The sequence below is a fragment of the Periophthalmus magnuspinnatus genome, chromosome 6, assembly GCF_009829125.3.
Source record: "Periophthalmus magnuspinnatus isolate fPerMag1 chromosome 6, fPerMag1.2.pri, whole genome shotgun sequence".
Lineage (NCBI taxonomy): Eukaryota > Metazoa > Chordata > Actinopteri > Gobiiformes > Gobiidae > Periophthalmus > Periophthalmus magnuspinnatus.
The window spans coordinates 8,757,630-8,782,582 of record NC_047131.1 but is presented as its reverse complement, the minus strand read 5'-3'; the positions used below and the strand labels follow the sequence as shown (position 1 = coordinate 8,782,582).

At 41.5% G+C, this 24,953-nt stretch overlaps 1 protein-coding gene across 1 annotated transcript in view; it reads right to left on the bottom strand.

The window, feature by feature from the left end:
• Window positions 1-7,717: 7,717 nt before the first annotated feature.
• The window catches only part of si:dkey-106n21.1 (solute carrier family 23 member 1), a 58,488-nt gene continuing 41,252 nt past the window's right edge, over window positions 7,718-24,953 (bottom strand). Inside the window, exons 10-13 of the mRNA XM_033968320.2 lie at window positions 23,900-24,064; window positions 20,193-20,301; window positions 9,317-9,412; window positions 7,718-7,896 (exon numbers count right to left, since the gene is read on the bottom strand). Coding sequence (XP_033824211.1) covers window positions 7,724-7,896; window positions 9,317-9,412; window positions 20,193-20,301; window positions 23,900-24,064 — 543 coding nt within the window. The 3' untranslated portion in view covers window positions 7,718-7,723. The remainder of the gene's footprint in view (window positions 7,897-9,316; window positions 9,413-20,192; window positions 20,302-23,899; window positions 24,065-24,953) is intronic.

Genomic DNA, 24,953 nt, shown 5'->3' with positions numbered 1-24,953 from the left:
TTGGTGAAATCTTGTTAAGTGAATCTGAGGTGGGACCTGTGTTTAAAGCTGACAATGGGATTAGACCCTCAACCCACAGCTCTGGTGATTCCCAATTAAAGGAACACAAATGCCCAGAGCTGTACAAGCACGCTGTCATCTATTATGGAAAGATCTATTATTATCGAGACTGGCAGTTATAGGGGCGAATTAGTAGAGTTACATATTTGGAATCCGGGGTGACGCTGTTAAGCGTATCGCCCCTTCCCTCCCGCACTGTTGGTTTAGCAGGGAGTTGGTCAATCAAACCTGGTGCGAGCCTGACCAATCTGACAGCAACAGTTACAGAGAGAGGGGTGAGTGTCGATGGAGCAGGAAACGTGCCCATGGTCACTTATTGTTTGGAAGGTGGCGGCTAGCAGATTAGCTATGTCATTTATATATACAGTCTGCGGCAGGGGCTTATATAACTCTATAGGAGATTCACAGTTTTTGAGAGAAATCTCCATACTTATGATCCACACATTTTGAACCCTGTTATTCAGGATTTAAAGTCCTTTCAACTGACAACAATCACGTACTATCTAAAACAAGATTAATATTCAGAATTTAAAGGCGTATTATGTAACTTTTGTATCTGAAGGTTCACCACCTGCTTATCTTCATGGAAATATTCTTACTACTGAATATTACACAGTGTGCATATCTTACATTTATTCAATTTAATGGGAAATTGTCACATTTTTATGTAGCTCTTCAAGACACTCAAAGCACTTTACATTGAGGAACCACTAACCCATTGACACACACATTGACACACACATAGGCACACACATTCACACACACATTCACACACCAGTGTACACAGACACTGAGGGTGAGGTAGGTTAAGAGTCTTGCCCAAAGACACAACGATAGCATTCACCTGTGGGAGCTGGAATCGCTCCAACCTGTGGGTCAGTGAATCTGACCGCTCAGCCAATGGTGTTTTTACATCGAGAGCGGGATTCGAACCATCAGCCTTTGGATTAGTGGACAAACAGTGAGCATTTAGGATGCCTGGAATATGCATAAGCTAAGTGAGGAATAACTTTGGACCACTGATGGGTGATACCAAAGATGGATTGAGGTATCCAGAAGTATCGATTCACATCCAAAAATATCACTACTATCACTACAATACTTAAAAATTCTCCAGAAAAAAAATAAATAATAATTATATATATATATATATATATATATATATATATATATATATATATATATATATATATATATATATATATATATATATATATATATATATAATATATATATATATATATATATATATATATATATATATATATATATATATATATATATATATATATATATATATTCAATTCAATTCATCTTTATTTCCACTAAAATAACTTCACATCTGTATATAGAGACTTTATTAAAAATGATTTATATTTCAAGTGTAGTGTTAATTATTTTACTTCCTAGCTGGACACGGGCAGTAGATATGAAGTTTACATACACTATATAAGCAGACATAAGATTTTTATTTTTATTTTTTCACTGTGAAATCAGACTAAATTTTTCCTGTTTTTGGTCAATTAGGATTATCAAAATTATTTCTATTTGCGAAATGCCAGAATAATGAGAGAGGAATTAAAAAATATATATTTTCTTGATTTTCTTCAAAGTCAGAAGTTCACATAAAGTAAGATTACTGGGCCAAAATTTCTGCCAACTATTGTGAGAAGGATATCCAAAACATCTGACCCAAGTACTACAGTTTAAAGGCAATGGGACCAAATATTAATGAAATGTGTGTAAACTTCTGTCATGATCCTGTATTTCCTGTCCTTCTGTGTTCTCTCCCCCTCCCCTACCTGTCTGCCTGGAGCTGGGCGGAGTTCCTGACTCCTCCTGCACGCACCTGGAGCGCATCAGCGCAATTACCTGCACCTGCTGCTGAGGATATGAGGGCTCGGCAGAAGACACTCGGGGCGAGATCGTCTGCGTTCCTCACCCTGTCTGTCCTGTCGTTGTCTGCGGGATGCTATGTGTGTCTTCGCCTCCTGTCCTGTCTTGGTCTCCGGCTTGTTTCTGTCACCTGCCCTGGCTCCCGCTTGCTGGATTACTCCTGCTCGGTCCTTCCTGTTCCCGCGCCTTGTCCTGTCGTGCTCTGGCCCTGGATGTCTCCTGCCCACTCTGCCCTACGCCCGTCTGGTCTGTCTCCCGCTACCTACGTCCCGTGTGAGATAAATGAACTGTCTGAACTGTCTTGTGCACTAATTGTAAATAAACACCGTAAATCTGCCCCGAGTCTGCACTCTTTGGTCCGCTACACCCACCGTTACGACAACTTCTGACTTTGAAGAAAGTAATCAAAAAATGTCTAAAAAAAATGTTTCTCGTTATTCTGGCATTTAACAAATACAAATAATTGTGGTAATCCTTATTGACCTAAAATGGGAAAAGTTTAGTCTGATTTCACATTAGACATTGAGAGAAAAAAAGTGTGTGTCTTTTTTTAAAGTTCATGTAAACTTCTTTACATAGAGGTGATTCTATAGCTCCAACCATAATATGGGCCAAAACTCGTCTAAATTGCATAATAGTTATTAGTAGAATAGTAAAACTGACTGCACCTTTATTTTGTTAAACTGTCTGCTTTGTAAATTGAGCCTGTATGATGAATGGAATTTTAAGCGGTAGTGGTATTTTTTTTTTTTTTTTTTTTAGAACTCAGTGCTACTTCCTGTATCTTTGTACTTTTTTTTTTTTCCTCCACAACCTGACACTTAACTGATGTAAAACTGATAAATTTACTGCAGGTGCTATGCCACCAGACCAAGTTATAATTAGAACAATATGAAAGCCTGCATATGTACTCTTAAGTACTTTTCTGTGATGCTTTTACTTTAAGTGACTGATCTGTGCCTCTACTTTTACTAAAGTTCCAAAGTGTGGTACTTCTGCCTCCACTGGTCTTGGGGGATATTGTTTGAGTAAACGCGGATCACTGAGGCTGTGAGTGACTCTTTAAGCTCTTTACACAGATTTACCTCAGAACAACATATGGAAGTAGAGCAGGACAAGAGGTGAGTCCAGGCCACACCCAACCAGGTCAGCTCCACGACAGCTCCACGACAGCTCCACGACAGCTCCACGACAGCTCCACGACAGCTCCACGACAGCTCCACGACAGCTCCACGACAGCTCCACGACAGCTCCACGACAGCTCCACGACAGCTCCACGACAGCTCCACGACAGCTCCACGACAGCTGCAGCAACAGCTCCACAAAAGCTGCAGCAACAGCTCCACAAAAGCTGCAGCAACAGCTCCACAAAAGCTGCAGCAACAGCTCCACAAAAGCTGCAGCAACAGCTCCACAAAAGCTGCAGCAACAGCTCAACCAGCTCCCCAACAATTCCAACAGCTCCAAAACAACTCAACAACAGCTCCAGAATAGCTCCAGCAGCTCCACAACAGCTCCAACAACTCTCATATGGATTAGGCTACAGCTAGTGTGCTTTATCATAATTACAACATAAAATAAATATGAAACTAGCTAATATTTAATAATTTCTACATAAAAAGGCTGCCAATCTGAAATATTGGTCTCTTTAACCAACTCCACATTCATTCTACACAATGTGGGTAAGTGTCTTGCTTAGGGAAACAACAGAACTTGGACTGAACAGGAAGCAAAGCAGGGGCCACTGTTGCCCCCTTTTTTCTTCCATGGAACTGTTATTGCTTTGCCTGGAATATTCCATGGTATTGCATTAAACTTCTTGCATTTATTCAATTATTGTTGTTTTTATTGATAAATAAATGCCTTGAAATACATGTATTCTTACTTGAACAGGCTTTCCTCTCCACAGATCTGATCAGTAATGTAGCCTGCTGGCGTTACCTGCTTGTCTCGATTGAGATGTTATTTCATTGCCTGGAATGTTCCACAGTATGGCATTAATCCAATCTATGGAGACAAGCAAGTGACTGCTGCAATTAACAGGTAAGATCTGTGGAGAGGTGATAAAGCAATTAAAACTGTCACTGAACATATACAAGAAAGATATCTTTAATGCCATACTGTGGAACATTCTAGCCCAAGCAATAACATAGAGATGAGCAGGTGACAAACACCCATTAGACGTGGTACATAGTGTATCTTTAAGCATTTACTCTGCATAGGGAAACTATCTTGATACATCTGGTTTTATGATGGCTAAAAATACTTACTTTAATTATATTCAAAGATTTGCTTTTACAACAGTGTGAATAGGACAAAACTATCTTCACTTCACTACCACAGACTGTATAAAGAAATAGACTGAGGGAGTGTGACGACACTCACAGTATTCGGCTCCAGCCAAATGAAGCTAATCAAGGCTAGCAGTTATAGCAGCATTTGAACCTGATTTGGCAGGGGGTGGGAGGCTGTCAACAAACCTGTTGCTAACGCTAGCAGGAGCGGCCTCGGGGAAAGAAGGCGCCTGACTGGTTTGTTTTTAATGTTGATATTTTGTTTCATGGACAGAACTGTGCCACAAAGACATTTAGAGCGGGTTAATGTGAACATTTCAATGTCAGAATGACAAGTTGATGAAGCCGCGCCAAGCCCACGCTCACTTCCTATTTGTAACATAGTCTATGTTTACTACAAGAGGAAATGTGTACAGGGCCTTTAAACATTAGTCCCTTTTTCATGCATTATTGACAATAGTTTTACAGTTTTGGCTTCAGCTGCTTTGACATAACAGCCACTTAAGAAACACAGACTCTGGTTTGGACAAAAATCATTCATGAAAACATCCCATAACCTGTATCAAAATTCCCTGCATGGCTCCACAATCCCGGCGTTCCCAAATGCGGTGGGGATTTGTGTCCTGGTGTCTGGTTCCGTACATGTGCTGGCGGATGAGGCACAGGGGGAAGTGGTTTGATCAGGTTTTACAGCCATGTTTGGATTGAGTAGTGTCCTGTACGCAGACAAACGACATTCGCATGGAGAAGGTACTCAAAATGTCACCCGCATTTAGAGTTATCATTAAAAACTGAAGCATTACAGGCTAGCGCTGGATGCTAAAGCTAAGGTTGGCTGAAGTTTGTTTTCCAGTGCATACGGATTTTCAAATTTTGCCTTGGTTTTATTGGGATAGTTCCTGTGGTAAATATTTATAATACTTTCACATGAGTTAAGTGTCAGTTTGTGAAAAAGAAATGTAAAAAGAAAAGTACAAAAATAGCAGTGAGTTCTAACACAGAATCCCTCTATCCGTGCCATCAACACCAAAACTCCATCCAGAATACAGGGACAATTGGCCCTTTTCATGGAGACGCCCAGACACTAGTTCCAGTTCTTTCCAAAAGTCATTCTTCCCGCTCCATTAATTCTCTACAAGGATTTAACTGAATCTGGCTAGAATAAATCAATCAACTGCAGGTTACAGATGGATGATCACAGACACCATGTTAAGACAGGAAACTTCTGTGTTTGTAAAAGTAGGTACTTGTGTCTCAAAGCTAATGCTAATGCTAACCTAATCTAAATCTCAAAACAGAACAAAATAAACTTTATCAAAATACATCTAATGAAAAGTCCATAGTTTTTCTGTGCAAAATCATTCAGATTGTAGTGCTATCGTAACATCACTAATTCTTTTTCATTTCAATTAGCATTAGCATTAGTGTCAAAACACAAATTCCTACTTTTTTTAAATACAGAAGCTTCCTCTGGTGAAGTATTTACGTCGTAGTAAAGGTCTTAACATGTTGTCCGTGATGATCTATCCAAAACTTGCTGTCCATTGCCTGGTATTTCAATATTGATTTAGATTTATTTTAGCATGACTCAACAACAGTCATGCTAAAATACCAATGAATAGAGCGGGAGAACTGGAACTAGCCGGGCAGCTCTGTAAAAAGGGACTGTTTATGGACAAGGAAGACATTTTCTGACAGTTAAAACCTTCATTTAACAAAATAAAGCTGTTGTAGTATTTTGCAATTTAGACATTTAGACGCAATTTAGTTTTGGTCCTTGATAATTTGTTGTTTTAGTCAGAAAAAAATCTGATTATGATATGATATTTTAAAAAGCTATGACCAATTATTTTCGTTGAAGAAGTTAGCGCTGAAATCACGCGAACACAGGGAGAACATGCAAACTCCTTCTAGCAAAACCACACCTGGAGCGGGAATCGAACTTGGAACCTTGTGGTTGTGAGTTAAGAGTGCTGTACATTATTGCATTATTATATATTACAAATGAACAAAATAAAGGACGCATTGTTGAAAATGTTAAGTGTTTAATACGGGTCAAGTAAACCCTTTCTTCTCACAGTGTTTGAGTTTATTATACAAAATACAATATTAGTACTTTTACAATAGTTACAATATTTAAAAATATAAAAACATCTTTGTACATTGGTATTTAAATAAAATAAAGTCGTGTAAGTCATTCTGTTGATGATGAGGTAGAGCAACATTCAACTGTAACTGTAGTGAGAAATACATGCACTGCAAGAAAAAAATAAAGTAATAATAATAAAATAACTTGAATGTATAATGATTTTTAAAGTGGCAAAAAAATCTAAACTCTGCCCACAACCACAATTCAAGTAGAGCTGTTAAACTGGGCAGTACCTGGAGGACTAAAGGGGAGAGTGAGGGGGGAGGAGGGACGGGGTCTAGAGGTATAAGGAAAAGTGAGATTGGTCTAACTCTGCCCCTGCAACCAGGTGTTTGTAGTCAGAAACACCTGGCTGTAATCAGGGTGATACTGTGTGATGTCACATAGTACTTGAAATTGCCGTGGTCACTAGAGGCACCATGCACTTTTTGACTAGAAATGTCCAAATTTACCTAGTTTGCACTAAACTGACCAAAAACATGACTAGGAACAGTAGATAATGCTGTTAAAACACCAAATACACAGTTTAGTAGCAAAAAAGTTGATTTAGAGTTTAGTTCCACATTTAAGCTACACTATGTAATTTTATTTTCTGGTAGAGGGTGCCTACTACATTATACATGTTCTACAGTATGACCTTAAACTTATCTCCATGGAGACAAGCAGGAGACACCATCAGGCCAAGTTACAGGTCAGAGCTGTGGTTAGGCAGCCTCACTCGCTGTGATCATGTAACAAGCAATTTGTTATAACAGTAAAAAACAAATAAGATGGTGAACACTGTGGAACAATGCAGGCAAAGCAATGACATCTCCATGGAGAAAGGCAAGCAATGTACCCTCTACCAGAAAAGTTACATGGTGCATCTTTAAACTGATAAGTAAGATTTTTGTTTGTTTTTTGCATTATTATTATTATTAAAAAGAAATGGACTAGACCAAGATTAAAACACCTAAGAAGAGATAAGAGATTTTATTTTTAGCACAAAAAACATAAAATTATGTAATTGTTGTTCATGTTTAGTTTTAGTTTTATGTAAATGAACCTTAATGTGCCGAAAGGACAGTTTATATATATATATATATATATATATATATATATATATATATATATATATATATATATATATATATATATATATATATATATAAAATACTTGGACACAGGCTCCGTTGTGAGTGTAGAACAGTAGAACAGTAAGAGAGCAGACTACACACAGTTTATTGACTTACATGAACTTCTTTTTACTTACTTGTAGATCTTATTATCTTTTTAATATCAAAAATAATAAAAAATAATCATTAAAGTGAGTGTGTGGTCTTCCTCAGGGGTCCTTCTTGTAGGAGGGCAGGAAGGGGAGGAGCTGGAGCCAGGTGAAGCGTTTAAGGAGTCTTCCACAGAACGGGACGTCATAACACGACAGGTCAGTGGACTCATCACTGTCCACCAAACCAACACTGTTCCTCCAGCCCTGCAGGCCCCGCTCCTTGTCTGTGCCTGACACAAAAACACACTTAAGCGTTATGATCAAACTTTCACAAACTTTCTCCCGTTCACATATGCAGCTGGACCCAGGAGTTTACCTGCATTTTGCCAGAACAGGGTTGGCAAACAAAGCCAGAAATAACTCCCTGCATTTTTGATCTGGCAATAAATTACTGTGAATAGACATGCTTATATGTGAACAGTCTGAACCAGAACTTGGTCTGGTTCAATATCACAATATTTACCTAAAACGACTTAATAAAAGAAATAAGTCTGCTGAATTCCACATTAGACAACTGCAGTGCCCGATGGGAGCTGACGTCACCATAAACATCATCACAACAAAGTGCCACATGCTGTCAGCGCCTACTTTGGACAGCTACCGAGCAGTAGGTTTTTTGTACCAAAATGACTATGCAATGCTGCCGAATCGTACAAGTATCACAGATTAAGAAAGTAAATTGGAGAACGAAGTAAGTACAAATTAGTGGGCGTGTACCAATGGAGGAGAACACAGGGACTGATGGTCAATATGGCGTCTTGAAAATAAGATATTGAAGATGACTTAAACACAACTTTGGGTGAGTAAATGATGAGGAGATATAACATTATATCACAGTTAAAAGCTCTGAAATGTCTATTTTGCAGGTCTGGTTTAACACTACAGGATACAGTTACATAGATGCACTATGGAACTTTTCTGGCAGAGGGTCCAACATCTGCTTGTCACTATGAAGATGTTATTGATTTGCCTGTAATGTTTCACAGTACGGCATTGAACTCGTTTCCATTAAATACAAACAGCTAGCACTACAAGACCAAGTTACAGGTCAGAACTGTGCAGAGGCGACCCCGCTAACAGGAAGAATACATGTTTTTAAAGCTTATTTGTGAACTATAAAATCATCCAAGCATAGTGGACCATACATCAGAAAAGTTACATGTACAGTGTACCTTGCTAATATTGAAAAAAAAATTGTATTTTAATTTATACAATTATTTATTTTTATTTTCCCACCTGTTTGTTTCCATGGAAATATTATTGCCTTGCCTGAAGTGTTCCACAGTATACCATTCAACCAGCTAAGCAGTTAAGCAGGTGAGTTAAAAAAGCCAAGTTACAGGTCAGATCTGTGGGGAGACGGCCCTGCCCATAATAAGCACGCACATTTTCAAGGTATTTTAGGGCAAAAACAACATGTGTAATCGAACAAATGCATTATAAGTTTAATGCCATACTGTGGAACATTCCAGGCAAAGCAATAACATCTCATGGAGAGAGAGCACATGGCATAACATCTGCTAGAAAAGTTAAAGTCCAACTTTAACCAGACTAGACTCTTTCTACTCCTTTTCCTTAATTTCTTGCATGTTTATACAACTGATGTATTTTTAAACAAACAAATAAATAAATGAAGTTATTGTTTATAACCTGGGATGGTGTTGTCGAGGATGAAGCCGAAGAAGCCTCCTATGAACATGTGAGTGGTGAAGAGGACCACGATTACCTGGTCCAGCTCCTTCACTCCTGCACAAACACAAACACACAAGAAATAAGAGTTTAAAACATCTCAGAGACAGGAAACAAAGACTAAACCAGGACTAAACCAGGACTAAACCAGGACTAACACGTCGTTGTGAGAGTCTGTGTAATCCCTCAACCGTCCAAGTAGGTCCCACCGCAAAAGTCAGTTGAATTATGTGGACAAAAGTTCTTCTTCTGTTCTGACAGGGTCCTGGTAAGTAAGTGATTGACAGGGGAAGTAGCCAATCGGGGATATGCATGAACTGTCAAAATAAATACGGCTGCTTACGAGAAAAAAAAGAAATCACAGCAGACTGGGAAACTTTGTGGATTTCTTCAGAATCAATGATCAAAGAAGCACTAAACTCTGTTAATCTGAGGTGAGGGATTTTTTGAATTTTGCTAAAACTGACAGGACCAATGAGCTCCTTCGTTTCACATGCGTCAGTGAAATAAACAAATATGATTGGACGGTCGTGTTTCAGCCTGGCTCGAGACGTAACAACAACCAGACTAATATCTCTCTATATAAGAAATACAGATATCAGTCTGGACTTCCCCAGTTGTTTCCAGAGTCCAGACCAATGTCCAGGATGCAGACCAGGGTCTAGACCAGAGACCAGACCAGAGACCAGACCTAAACTTGCAGGATGGTATCAGGACTTTGGCACTTCAAACATGTGTCTTGTCTTCTGCCTCAGATAACAGAGAGTAGAGATGAAAGGTAGAGGCGATGGGAGGCGTCTGGGGAGGTGGAAGCCCAGAATAGAGAAAGGACTTTCGACCTTTTCGATCAATAGGACCTGCGTCACATCGACTTTCCTTATCAGCACAAATGAACACCTTAAATCATCAACCATCAAATCAAATCTGGACAAGAGCAGATCACAGATGTCAATAAGGTTTGCTAAAGATACAGGTATGTAACACAGTACACAACAGGATGAGTTAAGCATTTAGGAAGAGAGAACTACTGTCTTTAGACCTGAAGTTCTGTCAGTGGGTCCTTTGGCAAGACACTTTCCCCACCTTGGTCCTCCTTTGGATCACTGCAGATCAAAATTAGAGAACGAAGTACGTCACAGTGGGAGTGCACCAACAAGTGAAAAACAGGGTCAGATCAGAGCATCAGACATCAGATGTCTTGAGTGCAAGAGAATAAGGATTACTCAAATATAAATCTCTCTAAATACAACTTAAGAGGGTTAGTGTGAGGGGGTACATTATAACATGATTAAAAGCTTTAAAAAGTTGATTTGGGACAATGGGTCTCCTTTGAAGCAAATATTTAATTTCACTTTGGACAGTGCCATACATCAGCTGTGTGAGGTCACCTCTATCTTACTCCATACATTCCTGTGTGTGCAGTAGACCCTTGTAAACTTCTTGTACTTGTTTTTCACTGGTCCAACGTTTTAACATCGACACAACTCTCATAAAGTCACAGAGATTTAGACTCCTACAGGAGCTTTTATGGATGTACTATTACAGTTATTAGGTTACTTTTACTACTACTACTACTACTGCACTACACTTCTACTGCTGCTACTGTTACTATGTGTACACGGTAAATTACACAGGATTGCTACTACTGCTACTATTACTATTGGTGCCATAAAGAGAAGTGTATATAAGAATTAGTCCATTCTTCTTATACATTTATTACGACTACTATTATTATTGCTACGACTCTTTCTACTACTACTGTCAAAAAGTAGATCAGAGATGTACTTTTTTTTAAATAATAATAATAATAATAATACATTTTATTTATAAGGCGCCTTTCTGGGCACTCAAGGTCACCTTACAATATAATATATATACATATACAGACAGTTAAAAACAACATTTATGAACATACAGTTAAAAGCATTCAGATAAAAAAAACATTGAAAAAGGACAGGGCAGGTGTGGATTATAAAGGATATGTCTGAACAACTGTGTTTTGAGGTTGGATTTGAAGTGTGAGAGTGTGTCAGTGTTGCGGAGGTCAGGGGGGAGAGAGTTCCAGAGCTGGGGAGCAGAGCGGCTGAAGGCCCTGCTCCCCACGGTGACAAGCCGGGCTGAGGGAACAGAGAGATGGAGAGAGGAAGAGGAGCGGAGAGAGCGAGTGGGTGTGGCAATATGGAGGAGGTCTGAGAGGTATGGAGGTGCAAGGTTATGGATGGCTTTGAATGTGTGGAGCAGGATTTTATATTGGATGCGGTGTGAGATGGGGAGCCAGTGAAGTTGCTGTAGGATGGGTGTGATGTGGTTGATGGAAGGGGTGCGTGTGATGATACAAGCTGCTGAATTCTGAACCAGCTGAAGTTTATGGAGTGTTTTTAGTGGGAGACCAAAGAGAAGAGAATTGCAGTAATCCAGGCAAGAAGTGACGAGGCTATGTACAAGTACGGCTGTGGACTGTGGTGTGAGGGAGGGCCGGAGACGATTAATGTTGAAGGTGAAAATAGGCGGAGCGGGTGATGTTATTAATGTGAGAAGTGAAGGAGAGAGTGCTATCGAGGATGACACCCAGACTCTTAACCTGAGGGGAAGGAGAGATGGAGGAGCCGTCAATGGGTATAGAGAAATTGTTGATCTTGTTTAGGGTGGATTTGGTGCCGACAAGGAGAAGTTCAGTTTTATTGCTATTGAGTTTGAGAAAATTGGAGGTGAACCAGGATTTGACCTCATTGATACAGATAAGAAGGGTTGATGGTGGGAGTGAGGAGTTTGGTTTGCCAGAGAGGTAGAGCTGGGTGTCGTCTGCATAGCAGTGGAAATGGATGTGGTGTTTCTGGAAACTGTGACCATGGGGGAGGAGATAGATGATGAATAGGAGGGGATCGAGGACAGAACCCTGGGGAACACCTGTGGAGATAGAGACTGGATGAGAAGTGAAAGATTTGAGCTGAATAAACTGAGTGCGGTCAGAAAGATAGGAGTGAAACCAGGTGAGGGCTGTGCCAGTGATGCCAATAGAAGAGAGTCTGTTCAGAAGGATGGAATGAGAAATGGTGTCAAAGGCCGAGCTTAGGTCAAGCAGAAGGAGGATGGATACTAAACCAGAGTCAGCAGAGAGAACAAGGTCATTAGTGATTTTGAGTAGAGCCGTTTCAGTGCTGTGGAAAGGACGGAAGCCAGATTGGAATTGTTCATACAGGTTATTGGAGGACAGGTGAGAGTGCTCAGAACCTACAGAATTCACTCACTGAGCTGCAGAGGCTGCACTAGCACTCAGTCATGATCTGCTGCAGGTGCTGGAGTTTAGGTAGAGACCATTCAGATCAGAGAGAGTCATTTTAGGTTTAAAACAACTGGATTTCAGCTTTGAAACTGGCAACTCAAATGAGAGGGTCATGTGAAGCTCATTCTGTTTTCTATTTGGATAATCCTCTTGAGAACTCAAATTATATCACAAATAAATTCACCATTATGTCCAATGTTTTTGTAATCAAGAGTTATCAGTAAAAGAAATTAAGTAGCACCAAAGAAAAGGTTTGGCCTTCTGAGTGCCACCAGATCTAAACCAGGTCTATAACAGGATTATTCCAGGTCTAATCCAGGACTAAACCAGGTTTTAAAGTGGACTACATCATTTCCACTGTAATTCTAAACAAGAAATGATTCAAAGGACAGAAAAGTGGATAAAATCAATTCCAAATGAGGCAACCTAACAAACTGAAGAGCTGTCCAAGCACCACCTGAAGTAAGTTGCGTACCACAGTTTGAGAAATACTGCTTTAAAACATAAAATCTACTGATACTTTGCAGTGATATCACTCTGAGGGGACTGCATACATTAGCAAACACTGACAAAAAAGTTTTAAGATCGTCTGAAAACTGAAGAAAAAATACAAAACGGACTTAAACAGCAAGAGACAGTGATCAATCCAAACGTTCGTGATTGTTTAGAAGTTTGATTTTCAACAAAAAGGTGAAAGTGACTGAAGAACTGTTAGCTAATGTTATTTGAGAGGAAGCACAAATCAGCTCACCTGTCGTAGTTCAGTTAAATCAGTTCTTTGTGGTAGGATTGTTAAAACATAGCTCAGATTAAAGCCTAACTTGAGTGCCAGAACTTCAGACAGAGCAGTGCCTACAGTTAGCGTCACACCCACAGGGAATGTTGATGACATCACTTGCAAGATATCAATACGGAAATCTAAGCACAATCTTCTTGGAATCGGACAGGGAAAAATCTGACTTTCCCGACTGGTTCAGGCGGAGTGTGTGTCCATCACCGTGTCGTTGGCTCAGTGGGGCGTGCAGACTCCACTTAACCTCTCCGTACGACGCTGTGCTCCAGTCAAACTCCTGCTGTTGGGCTTGTCTCTTTACAGAGCTGTTTGCTATTCAGACGAGAGCATCACATGTGTTGAACATTAGGCCCAAGAAGCTCAGATAAAACACAAGACTGCTCGGAGCCGCGGCAGTTATCCTGTCGTACCAAATTTACCGCCGCGTCTAGTGTTTCGGCGCCATTTTAAAGGCTCAAACTTCACTCTGACCTCCGACCTTTGGGAGAGACAGGAAGTGGATTTACGGCCCTGTTTCATGTTTTGGAGAAAAGAGTGATTTGAGTTCTAGGATTTTGTAAATAAGAGAGAGAAAGATGGGCTAATAATGAAATCACACTGAGAGGAGGTTAGACCTGGTTTGGTCATGGTTTAGTCCTGGTTTAGTCATGGTTTAGACCTGGTATAGACCTGGTTTTGGGCCCGACTAGGCACTTGGTTATGAACCGGATTTAGTCCTGGTTTAATCCTTGTTAATTCTGGATTAGTCCTGGGTTTAGTCCTGGTTTAGTCTTGGTTTAATCCTGGGTTTAGTTCTAGGTTTAGTCCCGGGTTTAGTCCTAGGTTTAGTCCTGGTTTACTCTTGGTTTAATCCTGGGTTTGGTCCTGGTTTAGTCATGGTTTTGGTCCTGAATAGTTACTTGGTTAATAACTGGACTTAGTTCTGGTTTAGTCCTAGTCTAGACCTGGTTTAGTCCTAGTTTTGGTTCTCACTTTAGTGGTGGTCTAGACCTGGTTTGGTCCTGTTCTTCTCTAGACCTGATATGTGGTTTTGAAATCATAAGTTTAAACTGTGCTGTTGTGTCTAAAAGTGTGAAAGGTTACATAATGAATCTTTAATGTCATTATTACACTACAGTAATCAATTTGTTGTTGTTTTTTTTAACTAAAACTATTTCTTTTTTTGTTTTTGTTTTTGTTTTGTTTTTTCACAGATTGACCTCACTTCCTTCTCTTCTGATGTCTCACTGCATGACTGGAGCAGATCTGATTCTTAATCCTGTTTGGTCTGGTCTCAGGTCTGGTCCCTGGACGATGGCCTGAATCCTGGACAATGGTCTGGGAGTAATGGAGGGGCAGATGTGTCAGATTTTAGCCCCTCTTGTGTTAGCCTCCTCCTGGGTGAGTCCTCTGAAGTCTCTGGTGAATCAATGCACCACTGAGACACATTGATTCTCTTAATGAAAGTGCAGCTCCTTCAGACAGAAAAGGTTTTAATCTCTCTGGTCTGGTCTCTGGTCTCTGGTCTCTGGTGTCTGGTCTGGTCTTTGGTCTCTGGTCTCTGGTCTGGTCTCTGGTCTCTAGTCTCTAGTCTCGTCTTTGGTCTGGTCTCTGGTCTCTGGTCTCTGGTCTCTGGTCTCTGGTCTCTGGTCTCTGGTCTCTGGTCTCTGGTCTGGTCTTTGGTCTCTGGTGTCTGGTCTCTGGTCTGGTCTCTGGTCTGGACCCTGGTCTGGACCCTGGTCTCTGGTCTCTGGTCTGGTCTCTGGTCTCTGGTCTCTGGTCTCTGGTCTCTGGTCTGGTCTCTGGTCCGGTCTCTGGTCTGGTCTCTGGTCTGGTCTCTGGTCTCTGGTCTCTGGTCTGGTCTCTGGTCCGGTCTCTGGTCCATTCTCTGTTCTCATTAAACTAGTCCATCTCCAGCACCAGGCCAAGTTACAGGTCAGATCTGTGGAGAGCTGAGCCTGCTCACAGTAAGACTGCATATTTTTTTAAGGTATTTCATAGCAATAAAAATCTTAGAATTGTTATAGAAAGCCACATTGTGAAACTTTCAGGCAAAGCAATAACATTTCCATGGAGACAAGCAGATGGTGGACTGCCTCACAGAAAAGTCCAGTCACCTTCACAAGATTTTAAATTGGTGTCATTAAGCAGCCAGATCACTTCAGTTGTTTCAGCTGTTTTTTGCATCATTAAAACTGTTTCACTCTTCTGTACAGAAAAAAGATGAGATAAGGAGAGGTAGAAAGAGAAAAAAAGAGAAAGAGGGAGAGGAAAGAGAGGTAGAGAGGGGGTAAATACAGAGAACTAGTTAGAAGAATCAGAAACAGGTAGAGACAGGTAGAAAGAGGTATAAAAGATGGAGAGAGAGGTAGAGAAGGAAAGAGAGGTAGAGAGAGTATAGAGTGGCACTAAGTCCAGCAGAAGAGGATTGATCTATAAACAGACTTGGACCAGACAAGTCCTGCTCGGATCTGAACCAGGATTATCCCGACAGTCACATGACCCAGATCACATGACTAACATAGGGGTTCCCAAACTGTGGTGTGTGTCAATGAATATAAAACAATATTAAAATAAATGAAGAGGGGTTTTATTCCTTTTAGCTCATGCGTGTTGCCTGGCAAATCTAGATTAATCTCTCTATATTTATTAGCAGTCTAGGCTCCACGCCCTCTGTCACGTCTCGAGCCAGAACCAAACGTGATCGTCCAATCAGATTTGTTTATTTCAGTGACACATGTGAAACGAAGGACCTCATTGGTCAATATTATTTACAAATAAAATCACATTTATCTCATCTTAGATTAACAGAGTTTAGTGCTTGGCCCAATGGTTCTGGTGAAATCAGCCCCCCTTCATTTCCGATACATTATGTCTCTGATTGGCTGATCCACCTCTCAAACACGGCCATCTCAACTCACGCACATTCACTGATGACTAGACTTACATCTCATAAAGTATCATTGAAGTGTATCCATGCTGCTTTCCATGACACTACAACATTCTACAGGCCAATAATATTTAACAGGATGCAGACGGAGCAGCGACAATTAATATTGTTCAGATGTAGATTGTAGATGTAGATTTCTCTTGTGATACACTGAGTTCTTGGGTCTAGTAACTGATAGAAAAGATCCTGTTTTTTGGTCTTTGTTCTCTGGTCTGATCTTTGGTCTCTTTCTGGACACTGGTCTGGTCTCGAGTTGCTGGTCTCTGGTCTGTGGTCTGGACTTTGGCTTGGACTCTGGTCTGGTCTCAAATCTTTGGTCTCTGGTCTGGTCTCTGGTTTGGTCTCTGGTCTCTGGTTTCTGGTCTCTGGTCTCTGGTCTGGTCTCTGGTCTGGTCTCTGGACTCTGGTCATTGGTCTCTGGTCTGGTCTCTGGTCTTGTCTCTGGTCTGATCTCTGGTCTCTGGTCTTATCTCTGGTCTGGTCTCTGGTCTGGTCTCTGGTCTTTGGTCTCTGGTCTCTGGTCTGGTCTCTGGTCACCGGCCTCTGGTCTTGTCACTGGTCTGGTCTCTGGTCTGGTCTCTGGTTTGGTCTCTGGTCTCTGGTTTCTGGTGTCTGGTCTCTGGTCTCTGGTCTGGTCTCTGGTCTTGTCTCTGGTCTGGTCCCTGGTCTGGTCTCTGGACTCTGGTCATTGGTCTCTGGTCTGGTCTCTGGTCTGGTCACTGGTCTGGTCTCTGGTCTGGTCTCTGGTCTGGTCTCTGGTTTGGTCTCTGGTCTGGTCTCTGGTCTCTGGTCTGGTCTCTGGTCTGGTCTCTGGTCTTGTCTCTGGTCTTGTCTCTGGTCTGGTCCCTGGTCTGGTCTCTGGACTCTGGTCATTGGTCTCTGGTCTGGTCTCTGGTCTTGACTTTGGTCTGATCTCTGGTCTGGTCTCTGGTCTCTGGTCTCTGGTCTGGTCTCTGGTCATTGGTCTCTGGTCTGGTCTGGTCTCTGGTCTGGTCTCTGGTCTCTGGTCATTGGTCTCTCGTCTCTGGTCTTTGGTCTTGTCTCTGGTCTTGTCTCTGGTGTGTGGTCTCTGGTCTGGTCTCTGGTCTGGTCTCTGGTTTGGTCTCTGGTCTGGTCTCTGGTCTCTGGTTTCTGGTCTCTGGTCTGGTCTCTGGTCATTGGTCTCTCGTCTCTGGTCTTTGGTCTTGTCTCTGGTGTGTGGTCTCTGGTCTGGTCTCTGGTCTGGTCTCTGGTCTGGTCTCTGGTCATTGGTCTCTCGTCTCTGGTCTTTGGTCTTGTCTCTGGCCTTGTCTCTGGTCTGGTCTCTGGTCTGGTCTCTGGTTTGGTCTCTGGTCTGGTCTCTGGTCTCTGGTCTCTGGTTTCTGGTTTCTGGTCTCTGGTCTGGTCTCTGGTCTGGTCTCTGGTCATTGGTCTCTCGTCTCTGGTCTTGTCTCTGGCCTTGTCTCTGGTCTGGTCTCTGGTCTGGTCTCTGGTTTGGTCTCTGGTCTGGTCTCTGGTCTCTGGTCTCTGGTCTCTGGTCTCTGGTCTGGTCTCTGGTCTCTGGTCTGGTCTCTGGTCTCTGGTCTGGTCTCTGGTCTGGTCTCTGGTCTTGTCTCTGGTCTGGTCCCTGGTCTGGTCTCTGGACTCTGGTCATTGGTCTCTGGTCTGGTCTCTGGTCTGGTCTCTGGTCTGGTCTCTAGTCATTGGTCTCCGGTCTTTGGTCTTGTCTCTGGTCTGGTCTCTGGTCTTGTCTCTGGTCTGGTCTCTGGTGTCTGGTCTTTTCTTGTCTCTGGTCTCTGGTCTGGTCTCTGGTCTGGTCTCTGGTCTCTGGTCTCTGGTCTCTGGTGTCTGGTCTCTGGTGTCTGGTCTCTGGTCTGGTCTCTGGTCTGGTCTCTAGTCATTGGTCTCTGGTCTTTGGTCTTGTCTCTGGTTTCTGGTCTCTGGTCTGGTCTCTGGTCATTGGTCTCTGGTCTGGTCTCTGGTCACCGGTCTTTGGTCTCTGGTCTCTGGTCATTGGTCTTGTCTGTGGTCTGGTCTCTGGTCTCTGGTCTGGTCTTGTCTCTGATCGCTGGTCTGGTCTCTTGTCTCTGGTCATTGGTCTCTTGTCTCTGGTCTCTGATCTATTTAAACTTATCTAATAGAAATGCCCCTCTGGTGTAAAGTGTAACTGAATGTAATCATATTTAGTCCTTCCTGGTTTGAGGTGTTGTAGAGGTCCAGAGGGGACCTACAGTCTGCTCAGATTTAGTGGATTACAGATGGATTACACCTTTGGATTACACCTTTGGATTACACAATTATTAGCAGCACTAGCGACGTTAGCCATATTAGCGAGGTTAACATTAGCATTAGAGTGTGTAAGGAGCAGCACAAAGGTCTAAACCCTCTGTTTTCTAACATGGACTCTTTCTAAATCGCAGGATCATTTTAAAGTTGTGCTGCATACTGCCTGGAATGTTCCACAGTATAGCACAGGAATAGGTCTAGTTTTTAAGCAGTTCACTAGTTGAATGCCATTCTGTGTAACATTTTTAGCAATGCAAAAACATGTTCAATTTCATCTTTTATTTCAAGCAAAACTATCATTTTTTTATTTACACAGATGAAGCTGTTTTTTAAGAGCCGTTCATTCACTGCACAGTTATATTTAAAGGGCCCATATTACACTGTTCTCTGATCTATGTTCTAATGTTGTTTCCTCATCACAAACAGACCTGGACTTGTGTTTTGTTTCATTCTTACATGTTTAACACACAAATCCTGGATATTTAGTCTGATTTCTCAAACTGGAAACACTTTGTTCCACCTTGTGATGTCATCAAGTGGTAATACAGGAAGTGCTCCACTGTGTTTTTAAACTCCACACACCTTCACTAGAAACATTTGGATCATTTCAGCTTTGGAATTACCAACCTGCACTGACGCTTTTACACTGTTCTGCCCACACTGTATATTTTGTATCTGTATGTTTTATTTTTTATGCATTTATCAGCGTTTATATTATTATTCTTTCGTGCTGCACCATAACGTTGACGCACACTCATAGTCATTTTGGCATTAAACCTGATTCTGACACTTCTGCTAATTGAAACTGGAGGCCTTATTTGAACTCATTGACTAAACCATGTCAGAGCATCACCAGCGCCCCCTACCCTCCCCCCCTTTCTGTGAAATCCTGGTTTAAACCTGTGGTCGCGTCTGTGGTCACTGTGGGGTTTATAGGATCCTGGTCTGGACTAAACCTGGACTAAGGACTAGACCGCAGCACCATCTGGGAGTGTAGCATTAGAGGCTTAAGCTGGCACTGCCTCTGCCAATGAGCGCTGTGCCAAAGACCGGAGCGCACCTGTCAATCTGGTTTTAAAGTTGTCTTAGCCTATAACCTAAAGGCGCCGTACCTGATTGATTAAAAATGTGGAAAAACCAAACTAGTTCAAAAAACAACAGCTAGCCTGGTAACGCGCACTTCCTGAATATTGGACATTGTTTTCTAATAAGATGCAGTCAGCAAACAGCCAACTTATCTGGAATTTTTAACAGTCACTGGTCTCTGAGAGTTGTGAAAAGAGCTTATAAACTCATTGCTGTGAATAACCAGGATGCTCAGAATGCATTAAAATTAAACTAGTTCTGTTTATCACCGAGTGTTTAGGCCTGATTCAGTCCTGGTTCAGTCCTGATTTATTCCTGGTTTAGTCCTGGTTCAGTCTTGTTTTATTCCTGTTTTAGTCCTGGTTCAGTCCTGGTTTAGTCCTGGTTCACTCCTGTTTTAATCCTGGTTCAGTCCTGGTTCAGTCCTGGTTCAGTCCTGGTTCAGTCCTGGTTCAGTCCTGGTTCAGTCCCGGTTCAGTACCTGTGTCGATGATGCCGGGGTTGGAGTGAAACCATGTTGGAAGTACCAGGCCGCTGAAAGTAGAGAATCCGAGGATGAGCAGGTTACGAGACGAGTTTAAGTCCACGTACTGAAAAAAAAAAAAAAAACACCATCTTATATTAGAGACGTGCTTAGAGATGAAAGAATTTGTCCAAAATAGACTTTCTGTCAGTGATGGGACTTTCAGCTCTTTTATCGGATCCGAATCTTTTGGATGTGGTCATTATTTATTTATGTGACAGATGCCAATGTGAGAACTCATTTTATATACAAGTTATGCATAATCTAATTCAACATTCAATTACACAATAAAAAATAGACTATTACCATGATGCCAATATGTTTTTTTGTCTGTCGTGTCGCCTGCTCTGCTTCTGTTCTAACTTTTTAGTGTTGGTTCGAGAGTCGAGACAAAAAAAAAAAAAAAAAAAAAAAGATTAGGTTCTTTAAAAAAATGAGATTCGGTTCGAACCGTTTAAAATCAAAACATTTGAAGCTTTTTGAGCAATTCTGAGTACATTTTTAGACAGGAACTTTATTACTTTCACTTAAGTAGATTTTTTCATGTGATACTTTTACTTTAGTATCTTTTTTCTAGCCTCTGTGCTTTTACTTAAGTAACAAAATTAAGTACTTCTTCCACCACGGCTGACATGTTAAACATTGGAAAACTTCTACTTTGAGGTATTTTAATGCTTATGCTAACTTTATTAAATCGTTAAATCTAACAAAATTACATTGGTAGTAAAGACGATGCAGTCATTTGTAAAATATTATTGATAGATTAGATTATTCAGTCTTTATTCCAATATTTACTGGTCTCATTTACTGGCATTAGCACCTCATCGAGATTACACTGGTTGCGCAGATTGTCCATCTGTAGCACTATGGAACTTTTCAGGCCCCCCACCTAAAATCTCACACCGTGGCCCTTTAAGTGTATTTGTGCGTGTTGTTTAATGAATACAGATGCCTCCACAGTCACATCTGTTACTCATACTCACACTGACTCAGCCTCTTCAGTAGTAAACGTGGACACTGGCTTCTCTCAGTGAGTAACACAGTTTAAACCTGATCCACTGCTCCTCTGTCCCATTGTGAGCTCTGAAAGCCCACGTCCCCACAGGACCGCACTCTAAAGACGCTTTCAAATGAAGGAAACTGGTCTGGAGGATACGCACAGGTGGTAGTACGCACTTATATTTACTCATTTCATTTAACAATAGTGAGTAACGTTCTTGTGGTGGAAAATCAACTGCATGATTCAATGGAAGCAGAAAGTTAAAACCATACTTTGGAACATTCTCCATGAGGATTCAGGATACATTTAATGCCATACTGTGGAATATACAACAGTATGAATAAATTAAGCCCTTTAACGCCTGTTGGGTCACTCTTTTCATCATTATCTTTCAGTGCAGTAATTCTCAAACTTGTAGATAGATATTTTCCACCTCGAGTTACATTAATGGGTATATTTTGTAGTAACATGTTTGGTTTTATTTCAGATTTCTTTTCAAACATATTTTGAAAAAATTAAGAGCTGTGATGAGTCTCTATGACGGCCCCCGAGCAGAGTCATGTTACAGGACAGTGCAGAAGAACCAAAGAGACAAACACAGAGGACACACAGGGACATGAGGGATTGGACTCATTCAGGACAGTCCCGCCCCCTCTCACTCCTCTCTCTCTACTCTCTCACTCCACTCACTCCTCTACTCACTGATGTCTCACTCCTTTCTCACTCCACTCTCACACCTCATTCACTCCTCTCTCACTCGACTTATCCTCTCCTCTATTATTCCACTCACTCCTCTCTCACTCTACTCACTCACTTCTCTCTCACACCTCATTCACTCCTCTCTCCACTCATTCACTCATCTCTCACACCTTACTCACGCCACTTATTCACTCCTCTCTCACTCCACTCGCTCCTCTCTCGCACCTCACTCACTCCTCTCTCCACTCATTCACTCATCTCTCACACCTTACTCACACCACTCATTCACTCCTCTCTCACTTCACTCACTCCTCTCTTGCACCACCCACTCACTTCTCTCTTGCCCCACTGACTCGTCTCTCACTCTACTCACTCACTCCTCTCTCTGCCCTCTCACACCTCACTCACTCTTCTCTCACTCCATGCACTCACTCCCCTCTCACTGCTCTCTCCCTTTCACACCTTACCCACTCCTCTCTCACTCCATGCACTCACTCCTCTCTCACTGCTCTCTCTCTCTGCCCTATCACACCTCACTTGTCTCTCACACGTCATTTCACTCCTCACTCAGACATGAGTGAGGAGTGAAAGAGACACTCTGATGTCCACCCTGACAGAGAAACTGTGTGTCACTGTTTCCACACAGTTCTCATCCAACAGTGTCTTTGATGGAAGAAAAATATTTCCTTCCTATGTTTCTCATCCAATAAAATGCCCTCTATGTTGGTGATATTATCACACATGTGCTTTTAGATGAGCTCAGGCAGGAGTAGAGCGGAAATAATGGCTATAATTCAACAAGGTCAAATTAATTGTATAGGAGTCTTTTCATTTTAAACTGTCTGTAGGGTTAGAGGTTTTAGTGACACTCACACTCAGAGTGGAGCTGTGCTGTTGTGTCACAGCCTTTGAAGCTGCATCAGCCAGACCACATGTTCACATCAGAACTATTCACTTATTAAGAAAAAGGCTGTGGTCGGCATGAGGTCTGAGCTCCTCTCGGGCCATTTACTATCAAATCATTTAACTGCCGCACTTATTCACAATGTTATAATGAAACAGCTGATGCAACAATACAGTGCAATATTGATTCAATAGAGCAAGTGTATGTGTATGTAAATACCACCACAATGTGTGGCACGTTTCTTAGAAAACATCTACTGAATTCTTCATAAAAACAACAGAACACATAAGTCTGTGTGTGTGTGTGTGGACAAATGATTTACACTGGACTCTTGTCTGGAGCATTTGTCCAGTGTGCAGCTCACAGGTGACTGTGCTCAGTGCACTGGGGCAGGGGCGGAGCCAGAGAGGGAGCAGAGGGCTGAGCGACAATATGAAAAAGTGCGCTTTTTTCTTGGTAGAGCACGTGCACTCAAAACATCTGTGCACGTCTCTGCCTCCCGTTACTTTGAATTATTCATAATAGTTATTCATAATACTTGTGGTCACTGGAGTGGAGCTGGCCTGCATGTAGTTTGAGCCCGGGTCCTATTGTTTCCAGACTAGTGAATGGACTCAAATCAAGAAAATGACTAAATGAGTCAATTAGGACATATTTAGGATGTGTTCATTAGTTTTGCCTTGCAGGTTTGTTTTAATGAGGAAACAAACTGCAGGATAAAAGGACTACCTGTGTATGAAAATGCCCAAGTCAAACTTCACCATTTGGAGACAATAAAGGCTTATGTTAGCTTAGCTGTTGGACAGGAATGCTAAGCACTGCCACTGTGCAGTCATGTACTTACATTGTTTTCACCCTGTTTAACATGTTCTGCACAAACTGTAAACTGAAAGTGAACCAGCTCTGCTCTTACGATCTCTTTTATGGCAGAGTTTAGTGTGCGTAAAACATTCTTCTGTGACACAAACCAAGGCGAGCGCTAACATTTGGAGCAGGTGCAGGGACTCGAGTGGTGCACGGACATAAAAGTAGAGAACATCAGTGTAGAGCAGGATTCCGTACCTGGAGGTTGGATATTCCCACAGCGGCGATCATTCCGAACATAACCAGAAACATGCCTCCAATCACAGGATCCGGGATGGTGATAAAAACTGCTCCGAACTTTCCAAAAATTCCCAAAACGATCATGAGGAGTCCGGTCGCCTGCAGGACCAATCGGCTGCCGACCTGGAGGAGAGGGGAGAAGTGGCTGTTAGCGTCTGTGGGGAATGGTGTGTCAGGGATTTACTTTGAGTGTGATGGGTTAGCTACAGGACATGACCACAGTCTGTTTAACAAACGTTATGTTCTGACAGCGCAGCTCCAAAGGTCAATATTAGCCCATGTTTGAGCCCTAATGGCACTCATAGGCCTGTTAAAGACGTTTTACGAAGTAACATTACAATTTAAGTGTACCGTTTTGTTGAATGTAAATCCTGTCATATGTGAGGATAGTCTGGATAAATGGATGTAATGAAATGTATACACATGGCCCAGTTTAAAAAGAGATACACAGCCAACTCCCATATTAAAAGACCTGTCCCTGACTTTTATTTATTGTCAAGATTAGGAAAATTGTTATGTTCTGATACCGATGTCAACACTCTGGCTTTAAGTATCTGCTGATACCTGATATCAACTGAAACCAGGGCAGAGACTGAAAATATAAATATTATTTCCTTTAAACACAAAAAGCGTCTGGTAAAAATGATCCAAATGTGTTCTGTTACTTATCATTTGAAGTAACCACAGCTTTGTGAAAATAAAAGTTTAACATTACGAGATGTTTTGGACCAACACTATTAAGTAAATTCTCTTATTACACCATTTTATAGACCAAAATGGGATATTGGTTGAGCCAGTATCTTAGCACTGATACCGTTATCGGATCGATGCAAAAATACTTTTACTTCCAGTCCTGGTCAAAATGTAGTGGAGTCGAAAATACAAATACTGAAATACTGCTCTCACATGTAGTGAAGTAAAAGTAAAAAGTATCCACTGTAAAATGTACTTAGATACAGATACCTGAAATGTTTTGTTACAGTACTTTACTACCTCTACTTTGTTAGGTTAC